Here is a 14,293-nt window from a genome sequence, read left to right as displayed (position 1 = left end):
CTATGTACTTTAAAGAAAAGGAACAGAATATTTGCTCTACAATTGAGGAAACACATGGAAGTTAAACTTAATGTTTAAAAGCATCTTATCACCTTTTATTTTCAGGTGCTTCACAATAATAGCACAAAGTAAAGTACCACAATTGGTTTTACGTAAATAAAGAAAAAAAAGAATCAACAAACTCCAAATCTCTGTGTAAGCAATAAAATAAATCTTAAATAAAAGAGCATGCATTAATTTAAAAATATTTATAAAATATTATCTTGTGACTCAGTTCTTTATTAGACTTTTCAAAAATATATATTTTACATCATATAAAAAATACAATATATATTCTTACTTCTGTTGTGGTACTGTGTAATTCTAATATGAAAGGAACTCTATCAGACTTTTAGGTTAAGCTGTAAGGTTAAGTTACAAAAAAATCAGAGAAGCTTTTTGCACTCTAGTACAGGGCTGCCTATGCCTGTTCCTTAACAGCTATCCAAGGGAGCTTCTTCCCCTGCTCCCAGAAAAGTAATTGCTATGCACAGTTTCCCTCTGCATCCTGAAAAATGTCACCACAGTAAACAATGCAAATCTGCATCACCTCTTACCTTTCTTGTTGACTTCTTGTGTTAGCACATCACTCGAAGGACGTAAGTTAGAATTTAAATAGAATCTATGTGTAGAGGAGATGGTTTTGCCTTTTATTTTAATCCAGAATCTAACCAAGGGGCCAGAGACAGAGACAGACAATACTGGCCATCCAGTCTTGCACTTGAAAACGACCATTTCTTCATCACTTTCATTTCCTGCCTTATGTCTTCAAATGTTTTCCTGAAAATTGCACATGCAACCAGCCATCTAATTTTTCTACTGCTCTCTCTGTGATGGAACTCTATGCATCTTGTCTGGTTCTGTGAAGATTGACTTAATATCCTCTGATTGCTGCCTGAACTCTGACAGTTTCCTGGGCCTTAAAAAGTGATTAAAGAAATAAAACATGACTAACTCAGGCGGCCCAAGCAAGTTTAACTAACTGAAATCGTTTTTTGTATCTCGCATTTACTGACTTTGTGTTGGACTCTGTATAGGCCCAAATTTGGATACCAAAATATCAGATCTGTGTTTGAGCCACCGTAAAAGCCTTACTTGTGATTTGCTTTTATTCAGCATTTCTGCTTTGTGCACATCCCATCATGCAATATCCCCTCACTACTTTTGCTAGTTCCACAGTAACACAAGGAACACTGTTTGCCTGCATTAAATCTTCTGTCTTTGCAGAAGCAGCCTGAGAAGAAGGAATCAGGTTGTGAAACCTATTCTTATTGAGAACAGGAACAAATATCCCTTCACACCCCAGCACTGAAAATATGCTCGTTTGAGGCAGTGCTTCTTTGGGGTTTAAGACTCCCAAGCAAACCATCTGTCTGCATAGTGGTGTTCTCACTTTCTGTTCTCACTGCCTACTACTTCAGCGTTTTTACAGATTTGTCAGCACTTTTAACCATTTATGCATTTCTTACTTTAACCCTGCAAACTATAGCAGGTTTCCATTTCCTAAACATTTCTAATTCACTCTATGTAAATCGAAGCAGTATCATTCTCATGTATTAAGCAATTTGTATATAGTTCTTCTAAGTATTAGAAGTAGGTAGAAGCTAATGCATAATCCATAATGGATGTTTTAGAGATCAGTTGTGTGTTTCCCAACTTAAGTGACATTTGAACACAAAGCAAGCAAGCAAGACAAGAAGTTCAGTTACCATTTACCTTTGTGAAAGAGGTAAACAACAACAAATGACTTTGCAATGAAAAGAACTGACTTATTTATACAAGCATTACAGATAATGCTAATCATATGATAAAACAACTAATTTTTTAAGGCTACTCAGAACAATAAGAAGTTGCACTTTATTCCAGAGCTGAAAGTGAAAAAGAAACAAAGAAGCCTCTCTAATCCCATCAATCACATTCTTCTATAGTGAAAATCTGAGCTCAAGTATAGAAATACGTTTACATTTTCCAATCTCCTTTGTGAAATGTCATTTATTAACATGTTTGGCACAGAGAAACCTCACTGTGAGAAGACACTGACAAATCTCATTTTCTCAGTGTCGCACTAGTAACACTGAATACGAGTGAATTCTCACTGCTCATTGGTAGTGAGAAACTAAATATTCATTAAACAGAATCATGCGAGGCAATAATACAAACTGGGATATATGAAAATACCTGATTAAATTATACCTCACAGAGCATGAGTCACAAGGATCATTCCTTCCCTTCTTCCCTCCCCCTTATCTGTAATACTTCGTGAAGATTTATAAGCAGACATCTTAGCTTCTTGTACTGTACATATCCACATCTTCTGGGTTGGACTGACCGTGGTCCATAAGTTTTGGGTCAGGTTTAAATTTTGTCGTCTTCCCTGTTCCTGTTAAAAACATGAAAGAAGCATTAACAAAATATATTTAATATATTTTTGAGCTCTAAAAAAAAGTTTATTGACGCATTTTGAGAATTACTGAATTGTTAAGCTGTTAAGAATGACCAAAAATACACATGTTCTAGTTAAAACTGTAAGCGTCACAGACCGACGAAGTAATGGTTGTCAGGGCTGTTGGACTAGATGATCTTCAGAGGTCCCTTCCAACCTCAGCCTTTCTGTGATTCTGTAATGTTGTAATTATTAGCATACAACAGCAGATGGAGTTCCTGAACACCACAGGGTGAGAGAAGAATTAGCGATGCTTTGCCCTACAGTTGGAAAGGAAGGGAAAGCTTAGGATGTGGAAGAAGTCTTGATTCTTTCTGCCCACGCTACTCCCAGGAGCACAGCTGACCCCCCGGCACAGCTGAATCTTCCTTGAAGCTGCTGCACAGCCACTCACAGCCATATGGTAAGGATTCCAAATGGAGAAAAACACACTTACATAGTTTCACTTTATGACTTCAAAAAGACTAAGATTAGTAAAATGTGTAGCCCTCACGCTCAACCTGCACGTCAAGGCACAAACACTGAGACATTTACTGATACTGTCATTATGGAGGACCTTTGTGAATATGATGCCAGGTTTATCTAGGACTGTGCCTCCTAATACTGCTCCATATCTTTTCCAGCTACATCATCAGTTGGTTTAATAAACGGCGCTGTGTTCCCCTAAAAACTTTGCTTTGTTTGGACAAATGAAAATAAAGCTCGCTGACAAACCAGATTAATTTAGGGAACATCTGTATTAGGGATGTGAACTAATTCCATGGGAAATTCCATGGGGAACTAATGCATGGGGAGCACCACTGCAGAAAACTAGCAAAATAAAATCCAGTGCTTTATCTGTCATTTACTTATTCCTCTTTTACCAACATCTGAAGATAAAGAACACATAGAGAAAAATGAACATTAATTCAAATCAGCTGTTTTCACAAATAAAAATCCAGCAATAATCCTTAAATTCTGGCATAGAAAGACAATGTAAAGTAGGTATTTTACAGAAGTACTTGATGACATGATCTCATTGCTAGCAATATGCAATACGGTACAAACCGCATGGAGTGAAAGAAAACATTACTGAGGAAGAACAAAAAATATATAATAATTTTCAAAATCTGACAGGTTCCACAGTGAGAAAATTATCTCCCTGAGGCTGTGATATAGTTATTAAATGATTCTGTCTTCAATGTATTTTCAAGAATAATACACTATGACAGCCTGTTCCATTTTAAAGCAAGGGTAACTACAAAATGAATCCAAGGAATTCAGAACCTGCCTTAGATTTGCATGTTGTAACTGAGATTACAGTTTGAATTTTTAATTCACCTGATGAAGGCACTGGATCTTTAGTACTCCAAGACTCTATTGGAGAAGATTCTGTTCTATTAAATGATCTTGACTCAAAAGCAGATTCAGGTTTTGTATTAGAAATTTCTTTCTTCTTCTTATCTTCTTGTGTAACTGATTTCGACTCTTGCTGCAGCTGTGAACCAAACATGAATAAAATGCTTAATACATTACTGCAAAATAAGGTTATCTGAAAGCTTATCTTTTATTAAATTATTTTCAGATATGAGATCATACAATGACATTCACTTGTAATATTAGCCAGTTGCATGCAGTGGACATAGCTGTAAAACAAAAACACAAACAAACCTGCATAAAACCTCCCCCTAGTTCAGATAGCCTAACTTCAAATTCACATGTAAGCAATTTCATGAATGCATACTTCAGTCTGATCTTGTTTATACTTGAGACCCTCAAATTACTTCACAAAGTCACTGTTCTTTACACATGAGGAATCTATAGTCTTACACAAGACAAAAAATATTTAGATCTTACAGAACACTTACTGCCTTTAGTTAACAGAAGCTAAAAAGACACATCTCCCTAGTAATATAAAGTAATAGGTTATTCTATGCAGAAGATAATGGCAAGCAAAAATAGATAAATTTTCCATATGCAATAGGTCAATATAAAGAGGTTAACGACCTCTTCACTATAGCTGCAACAAGAACAGGACAAGAAAAAAATAAGCTCAATCTGAGATGAACACAATTTAAATCACAGAGTAATTTAAACAGACGTCCTGAAAGGACTGTGGAATTACCTTCACTGATATGTTTAAACACAAGTTAGTTATATCTGTGCTAATTCTATATATCTTCTCTATCTTAAATTCAGTGATCTCCTCAGGACCAAACCTTGAATCAGAATGGGTTAACTTTTGCCGAGCTAAAAAGAAGCTCCAAGAGAAACTCACTCTTCTCTTTTGCATTTTTGTGCTTGTCGAAGCATACAGAGGATCTGAGTGTCTATTGGTTTGAGAGGTGTAACAAACCTTACGTTAACTAAACAATGAAATTACAAAAATATCAGAAAGGTTTTTGCGCCTCCCTTAATGCTATCAGTAATCTTACTGATTATACTTATCAGCAGAATGGTACTTGACCTTCTCATTTACTTTTTTCTTCCTTTGCATTTATGAGTTATGGTCATTATTTCAGAAAGCCTACCTTGGAGACATCCTCCTTTTTTGCCCACAGTGATCGTACCGCCTCATAGATTCGATGGCTTGCAGAAGATACCTTTTTCCCTGTTACCTATTTAAAACAAACAAACAAACAAAACAAAAAAAAACAAACAACCCACAATTTAAAAATAACTTTAACCATTCAAAATGCAACACATCTTATTTTGATGAGAACGTGATCAACACCATAATGTGTTAAGACATATTGTAATCATCTGCTTTTCAAAATCTAGTGCATACTTCTCTTACGTCAAGCAAATCCTAAATAGCTTGATTTAGGATTTTTTAGGACATTGTTATTAGAAATCCACAGGAAGCATTCATATACATATATATATATTCACACATATATATACAAATAAAATCAAAATATATACATCTATTCAAAATAAAATCAAAACCCTGTCAGGATAGTGTTTTGTAAATGTTAGCACAATAGACTGCAACACCAGCTTTACAGGAATCCAGACTTGCCTCATTATTTTGGAAATGATCCAAGACAGTAACACAAAAGGGAAAAAAAACTTCAAAAGATGACCTGGCCCACGGAAGCAAGCAATTCTTTGCTTTAAAATGTCCAAATCCTTCAGTCTTTCATATTTTAGAAAAGTAATTTTATAATACTGCATTGAATAAGGAGAAATGTTATAAGTGCTCTGTAGATACATAGTATTTCACAGCTGCAACCACAAAAAATTGTGTTGAAACATAATGTAAGCAGACAGGAAACAAGGACTTAGCTTCCCGAGCTAGGTTATGATTGATGTACAGTGTAGCATTCCTATTCATTTCTGATTCTTCCAACCCTGACATAAAAGTTTTAAAACGAGTCAAGGAAGTCCCCCAATGACTCCTGAGAAACTGTAATCCTCATTGATTTGTACATAAGAAAAACAAAAACAAATAAAAACTCTTAGAAGTTTAGTAATATAAGGGTGCCCAAAAATTGACACTTAAATCAAGTGAAACTGCAATGTTGTGACTGAATTCTCTGTTAATTCAGTACTAAAACATGAGGAAACTTACCTTAGCAATTAGTACTGACTGAGCTGGGTAGCAAACTGAAATTCCTAAAGTAGTAAGTCCCAATGGATAAGCAATTTTCTTAAATCTAGAACCTGTACAAAGACAAATATTCCAAATAATTAGACACTAAGGTAACATAAATCTAAGTGGTAGTATCAATTAAACACAATTGTTTAACCCCTAACAATTGTTTATATCCAATTTATCCCCACTATGGCTGAAGGAGGGAATGCAGAAAACGATTAGTATTCAGTAAACAGCCAGGTTTGTAAGAGAGAACTGGTATTCTCAAAGTTGGTTTCCTGAATGAGAAGCAATCCCAGACCAGATTTTCCAAAACTCCAAAAAATGAGAATAATGTCTGTGTCAGTTAGGAGCTGCAGTGATTCTTCACTAGTTCCATGCACACTTTCAAGGACACAGACTGTATGTAGAATTTGGAGAAGGTAGGAAGCTGGAAACTTAGGCCTTTTTTATTCCAATGTAAGAATGGCTGGGCCATTCTCAGGAGTTACTGTTTGCTGTCAAGAAGCCCTGATAGCAGATTCTTAATTATTATTTTTTTAATGACTGTCCACTGAAAAGCAATAGGAATACAATAAAAATCCTTTTAGTAATTTACTAAAATCACGATGAACTCATTTGCTTTGCAAAATTCTCAGAAAACATGTGTGCACTCAGGTATTACAGATGAACATTTTCTGAACAGTATTTTCTAGCAGGATAAGTATTACTCCTTTAATATTTATCTTGAGAAAAGAGGATGATGTAAGCCTGAAATTCCCCTTTTGATTTCAAAGTTGCTGAAGTCATGCCATCTGATGTATATTCTCTCATACCTGGTAGCTAAATGCCAACAATCTGTAGTAGGTACTTTTCTCTAGATTCTCTTTGTTTTCACAATACTAAACAATCTTATCAATTTGTCTCCAAATTCCTTCCCATATACACACATGTTGAAAACTAATAATGAACAAACTCAGATCAAGTGAATTGCTGTCAATTCCACCATCAAAAATGGCTACATAGTCCTGCTCTAGTGGGTCTTAGTCATCATCTTAAAGAAACATTTCATGATGTCCTTTGAATTGATCAGGAAGGATTTTATTTAAGTAATAGTTAGTTTTTTTTTCCTCAATTTCAGAAAAATCTTTTGACAAAAGTAGTACATGCTAAATATTCAACACATCAATGATGAAAATAAGCAAAAAAAATAGCAACCCTACCTTTTCTCGCCAGCACTACACCAGCTAGGCCTGATATTGTAATCATGCCAACTTTGGGAAGAAATTCTGGTGGTGGATTCTTCAGGTAGACATAAGCATCTTAATAAAAAAAAAAAAAAAAAAAAAAAAGTATAGTAATTCAACACTACTCTTTATCTTTTATTTCCAACTTAGGAAATAAAGGCAGAAATAAAATTATAAATATCCAAAACTGAAAACAGTCCAACACTGGAGTTTGTGTTAACGAATGAAGATGCCTTATTTTCCAGGTGCACAATCTGAAGCCTTTGTTAGCCGGGACCAGAATCCCAGTCCTCGAAGCACAGCAGTAAACTAAGAAATTTTCTCCTTAGATACTTATGTATGTTTTATTAAATGCTAATCCTTAAGAAACAAAAAGAAAAACATAGCTTTAAGTTGTGATTTTACTGTGAGTTAATATAGATTTATTAATACATATTTTTGAATTTCCCAGTATATTACTGGGATAGAAAATTACTCTTATCTTTAGTTTCAGACTTGAGCAATTATTTAACTCTATACTCAAAAGTTTACAAATTAAAATAAGAGTTAGCACTGCCTATGTGCTACCTACTCAAGAGTCACTCCCTTCCTCAAACTTCAAAAAACATTTTGCAGAATGCAAGGCAAGGGAGATGTTCTCTGTACATTCTCTCATCACAATCACAATAAAATCTAATGTTTTGACAGTCCACAGAAAATTCTAAATCTGCAAAAACAGAATATATCACAAGATCTCAAAACATGGAGAAAAAAACAAAGGAATAAGAAAAAATTCAAAGGAATAAGAAATACTACTTAGTTGGTCATTTCTCTCACTTGAGAACAGAAGTGAAACTACACTATATAATGAATTAGCAGTGGCTCTAGTAACCTTTTTTTACATCTCCCAAAAATATCCCAGTGCAGTCTCCTTCCATCTTTTTTTTTCCCTCTTTAAGTACAATTTACTGTTTTGACCAGTTTTCTAAGTTGCTAGGAGAATCAACAGAAAATGTTCAGTTAAGAAATTCTTGACTTGCCTACCTTTCCCAAACTGAATTGAATCCATTATTCCATTTTTAACAAACAAAAAAGCATCCTATAGAAAAGTAAAATAAAATAAATGTAAATACTTTGCAAAAGTAGATGCTTTCAGTACAGAACTAGCCAGTAGGTACATAAGGATCAAAACAGTGAGATAAACAAATATAACATAACTTTTCAAAAACAAACAACCCCACAACACAACAGATTAGTGAACTTTACAGTTGCTATGTTGAGACTATTCTGTTTGACCACCAAATAATGGTGCTCAGTTTCGCTGAAGATATGCAATGCTCATTTGGTTTAAGAGATGCACTCAACTAGTTTGCATTACTCCTTTCAAATCAGTCAATTTAATTACAAGTTGTTCTTTATCCTATTATTAGTATATTTGTCCTCAGATTGCTACACAAATCAAGTAAATACACGTTCTTTAAGAGATTAATAAAAAAGAATCATGAATTTTATCACTGAAAAAGTATTCGTAGTAACACTGAATTTGTGCCACCAGAGGTCCCTGCTAGTCAGCCCCTGACACTTCCCAATTAAGGGCATGGAAAAGTTTGACACAGACTTATAACTAACTGGTTTCAGTTATGTAGTCATTAATAGAATTTTCAGAGACCATTGGAAGTGGAATTGACAGAAAATACATGTACACATTTTGATTTCTGTCTTTTTCTGCTCAGGTCTATTTTGTTTGTAATAGGAAAATAGAAGCATAACATTTCATGTATTAACAGCAGTCAGCGTAAGAGGCTGCCATTGACTAGCAATCAGAATGGTGACAGGTATCACATCTTCTTCCGTGACTAGAATAGTCAGTAATAGAGTTGTGACATATTTTTGACAAACAGCTAGTAATATCCTGCTTTAGCTGTAATACTGGATTCACTCAGTTTGTCTTTCCTAAAGTACCTGAATCAGGTCTTTTAACCAGTCATTTGAAAGCAGCTCTCTCTCTCTATGGAGACTGTACCTGGGATTTCAGAATCCCAAATGCAATAGAGTTATGCTGGCAAGAAGTAAACTACGTAATTCTTGCTGCAGAAGTCGAGCAAACTTGACACTGTGGGCTGGCCTAGATCCACTTGAGTATTGACTGAAAGGGACCTATTTGATCTTCCTGTCTTTTGATTTGGAAAACAGGGAGAATGCACAGGTTCCCTATTAAAAGAACAGTAGAGGACTATGAGAGAATGGTTCATTTTTGTGTCTTAAATTACAGGTCTCTCCTAATACAAGAAACTGAAAATAAATAAATAAATAAATAAATAAGTATGATGTTGTTTGAAGGTTTTAGTCTAGTGAATTATAGGAAACCTCGGATAGAGGTACTTCTTACCTTACACCATCCAATGTAGCGGCCAGTTGCCTGTCTTACTGAAGAGAATTGCTTCTGCAAGTGACCAGGCTGTTCTTCAATGTATTTCAATTTCAGAAGTGGTGAGCTGTAAATTGGAAGCTGGAAAGAAAAGCATAACTGGACTGCAGAGAAAATGTTCTGTATACCGAGTAGTATTTATCTACACTGAATCATGTTTTTCAAGACCACAAATCTTTAGTCTTCCAATTACAGCAATGTCTGCAGATTAAAACGCGCTCTTTTACATTTAGAAAATTGCATTACACAAGTGTGACTACAGGTTAATTCTTCAGAAATAAAACCAGAAAGTATTGTGCAAGTTCCAAGAAGTAGAATTACTGAGTATGATAAAAATATATTTTATTCATCGTAAGCATAAGCCAGAAGAGCTGTAAGATACACATAATTTATTGCTAGAAACTGTACGATAGAAAAAGACTTACGAGCAAGGATTATACTCTTTTACTTTACCTGGCTTAAGTCTGGAAATAATGTAATAATCAAAACGAGATAAAACCTCACTAGCATACACTCTTCATGTTTTATTTGTGCTGTAGAGGCCAATTATTTAGGAGGTAATGTAAATTATCACATAATACTCAAGTATGTATTTTATTTACTGGCTAATAAAAATCAGTGGAAAGATATCTGTAGATTTTTCTAGCATTCTTTTCAAGAATGACAAGCTCTTACTTGATTTGGCTTCACCAGCTGACTTTTGGATTCCTTTTCTGTTGCAGCGTATACAGTACATGCAAATGGTAGACCAGAAGAAACAGCTGCCAGCTTTACCACCTGAGACAGATGAAAAAAGGGAGTTAAAGTAGAAATAAAAACTTCACTGCAATACAGTCTGAATTTTACTATAGGATTGTGCTTGATCAAATATGGGATTAAATTAGTCACTTTCAAAATCTTTTTAAAATAGCATACTTTCAAAAACCTCCCCATATTACAAACACTTTCTGAAATACCAATGGTAAAGAAAAAGCTAGGAATCACCAAGTTCTATCTAAAATACGTGGGAGGATTTTATGATCAGTGCCACTTTAATCATCACCCATTATGATAAACTAATCTAGTCAAAGTATAAGTAGTCCAAGTCAATGAATGACCTTTTTATATCAGAAAAAAAAAAAAAAAAAAAAAAGCACCTCAATTTTATTTACAGGAATTCCCCATAATGTCAGCCAAAGTCATCTCCTTTCCAGTTCAGAGAATGGTTCAACTATTGTCTGTTTGGAAAAGCTGCATGTCAACAACAAGCAAAACCCCAATGCAATAACTGGAATAAAGAACTGTCTGCTTAACCTTTCAAATGATGTCACCTGCAATGCAATTTACCAACATTAAGCTTGGTCATGATAGCTTCAAGCCTACTTAGAATATCGAAGTTGGAAAAAAATAGTTTATGTTACACAAAGCTTAAATTCAAATACAGCTTCATATGAACTTTTTTTTTTTTTTTTTTTTTTTAACCTCACTGCCTTAGCATTCCAACTGGAGGTACACTAAGCATGCTGGCATACGCTAATAGCTGAGCACTCACCACTGCCATCTCACCACACCCCAGGCAACCCGAGAACGTCTCCAGGAGGCTCTGTGGGTGCTCAGGATCTTTCCTAGCACTGGAAACCCCCAGGATGCAGCAAATAGGTGGAGGAGGATAGCAATAGTCCCAGTATGAACCAATTCACACAATAACTGTCCTTGAGATAATATTGCAGAGAGCAAAACAGCACAGCCTGAGCTACAGAAGATGGTCCACGAAGATAAAGCAGTCCTCAAGGAAAGGCCTGGCTTTTATATTATTAAAAAAAAACTACTTCAGATGTCCTTTAATTCAGATAACCTATTTCAGTACAAGGTGCCTACCAAGCCAGAATACCAATCTGCAGTAGATACTAGAAGCAAACTAAAATTTAAAAGGGAGAAAGCACAAAAAAGTTACGTTGTTCGCTTACACCTGATTAAGTTGTTTGAGGACTACAAACTCTGCTGTGACTTTCTAAGTGTAACACAGGAAGCTGAAATGTGAATGCTGAAAGCAGTCCAGTTTCTGACTGACACTAATTGCTTTGCTTTTGGGTGCCTGAAGACTAATGCATAAATGTTTAAAAATCAGCTCTACTACCTAACGCTTCTGTTAGCACAACCACTGCAAGAAGGTTTCACTCTTTTCCATGGAAATCATAAAGAGCCGAGGAGAAAGGAAAGCAACATCACCTTGCCTACATTCAGTGGGCTTCACTACGGTGAGTTATCCTCTTTGTTGAATGACTACGTATATTAAAAATATGTAAATTAGCTAAGATATTTTTACTTTATTATTATGAATTTCTGAAAAATATTTGATTAAAATAAGATAATTTACCTATGATATCTTCAAGACATTATAGAGAACTAAGAAACTACAGGATCATGTAGTCCTATCAAAGGCTAAGAAAGAAATACAGAGAAAAACATCTGCAGGCTGTAAAAATGCTGGAATTGCAAAGTCAGTCAGTAAAACAACTCCAGAATTTCAGTCAATTACAGATTCAAAACAACAAAAAAACTCTTGCTAATAAAGTTGGGAAATATTTGAATTTGCCTTTAAAAAAAAACAAAACTGAACGAGGTTAGCTCAACATCTGCTCTGCATTTTAATGATAGTTCTGTTATCTGAATTAACGCTCTGACCTAAGCCTATGAAAATAACAGAAGAAAATCACTCTGTCTCTAATGGCAACAGATCTAAACACCAGAAGTTATAAAAACCAGGAGCCCAGATGACACTTTCTGGAGATAAAGTCAACATGAATATAGATCTAAACATCACCAGAATTACAGATATCACCAGTTACATGCCTTCATGCCCTAGTTAGGAAAAAAAGGAAACTCCACAAATGCACAATTCTGCTTCAAGAACTGGTGCACAAACAAGGAAACTTCTCCAGAAGGTCAAAACAAACTTCCAAATGACCAGAGGAAATGAAAGAAGTGGCCTATATGCAAAGACCTGACGCACGTGTCTATCTTACATACCCCTTCTCTGTCCCAAAACCAGAATCTACTAGCCAGATTAAAATGAGATTAAAATTTTAGCAGCTGCTTCATGCCACATTTTCATTGGAGAGGTGTTATTAAATGAATGATAGGCATGGGCTTATAATTTTCTATTATCACTTAGATGTCTTGATTTGGAGCAGAAAACTGTCTCTGATCCTTTATTTTTCCCACAAGTTACATGAGACAGGAAGATCATTAGAAGCTTTGGTTCACACATGTTTATTTACAAGTCTCTAGAGACATTTACAAAACATGCACACAGGTGCAACAAAGTGTCCTTCCACTTCAAAAACAAATCCACAGAGTTTAAGTTGAGTTGATCTTTGTCTGCCAGATGGTAACCAACAGAGAGGGTAAACTTAACGACAATGGAAATCTATTAATTTTTCATAGTAAATAACACCACACAAATTCATGTCACTTATCCAAAGGTACTGAATCATTCAAATCTATGTACTCGACAATATTACTTCAGGATCACCAAGCATATGGTGAAGCCAAATGATTTCCTTTTTCAGGTACAGCCTGAGGTAAAAGGCTTCATTTCCATTCTGTCGGCTGTCCTCATTTGCATCGTGTCTTTCCCTGCAGATGCACATGCATTGTAAATACTTCGTAAAAGTATCAAGATTCACGTGTGAGCAACCTATTCCTCAGTTGGACTGTGAGGACTGGAAAACCCACGTACATATTCGAGAGAAAGCCTTGATCTCTACAGGCACGTTTTGCCCCGTTTAAACACACTGCATTATCTCCAGTTAAAGACCTTTTAGGTACTTGTGACCAGGTTAGTTTGTAACAGCGTGCTTCAGTGATGTGCTACCCTTACAATTCTAGTACCGAGCAAGTATCCTGACGGTATTTCAACTCTCCAATAAGCAGCGGAAGGCATTTCAGAAAGCCTTAGTTAGACGGAGAACGGCCCGAAGAGAAACACTCCTTGTATTCCCCGGGCACAACGCAGCAGCTCTGCAGCCAGCTCCTTGGGGCACCCGTTCCGTGACGGAGGGGCGCGGTGCCGAGGCCTCCGAACTCCCACTGCGCCTCCAGCTCCGCTGCCCCGCGCCCCAGCCTCCCGCTCCCAGCCCCGGAGAGGAGAAGCCGCGCAGGGGCAGCGCAGGGGCAGCGCCGGGGCCACAGGAGCCGCAGGGCGGCCGGTCCGCAGCACGCTCCGCGGCCTCCCCCCTGCGCTTCCCCAGCCAAGCGGCGCCCGACCCGGGCAGCCTCCGGCGCAGGAGGCCCCGGGGTGCCCTCAAGCCTCCCCCCGGGCCGCGGGTGCCTCCCTGCGGGGAGCCCTGGGCCGGGGGAGCCGCCGCGGCAGCGCCCTCCCCCCGCCAGGCGGCACTCACCTTGGTCGCCATCTTAGCGACAGCCCCTGGCGGCCGCGGGGCGGGCCGGGCTCTTGGACGCGGCCCCGGGCTCCTCCCGCGCCGGGCGGGGCGCAGCGGCCGCGTCGGGTCTGTGGCGAGCTGATAACCTTAAATTAACCTTAAAATCTGTGGCTCTGGTCAGCGTTACCTCTCCTGGCTGTGGGAAACGTTCGGTGTAGAAACGTTTTGGGTCAGGGT

General features: G+C 37.1%; 1 protein-coding gene across 1 annotated transcript; it reads right to left on the bottom strand.

Annotated features, from left to right (window-relative positions):
- Positions 1 to 67: 67 nt before the first annotated feature.
- On the bottom strand, positions 68 to 14,122 carry APOOL (apolipoprotein O like). The gene is made up of 9 exons (XM_082770538.1): positions 14,075 to 14,122; positions 10,368 to 10,469; positions 9,654 to 9,773; positions 8,309 to 8,363; positions 7,262 to 7,360; positions 6,036 to 6,127; positions 4,993 to 5,079; positions 3,803 to 3,959; positions 68 to 2,419 (listed from the first exon to the last, which is right to left on the bottom strand). The coding sequence occupies exons 1-9, from the start codon at positions 14,084 to 14,086 to the stop codon at positions 2,322 to 2,324; spliced, it is 822 nt and encodes a 273-aa protein (XP_082626664.1). The 5' UTR covers positions 14,087 to 14,122; the 3' UTR covers positions 68 to 2,321.
- Positions 14,123 to 14,293: the final 171 nt, after the last annotated feature.

Source organism: Aythya marila (genome assembly GCF_965140915.1).
Source record: "Aythya marila genome assembly, chromosome: 13".
Lineage (NCBI taxonomy): Eukaryota > Metazoa > Chordata > Aves > Anseriformes > Anatidae > Aythya > Aythya marila.
The sequence above is the reverse complement of the archived record's forward strand: the minus strand, read 5'-3'. Positions and strand labels throughout refer to the sequence as shown.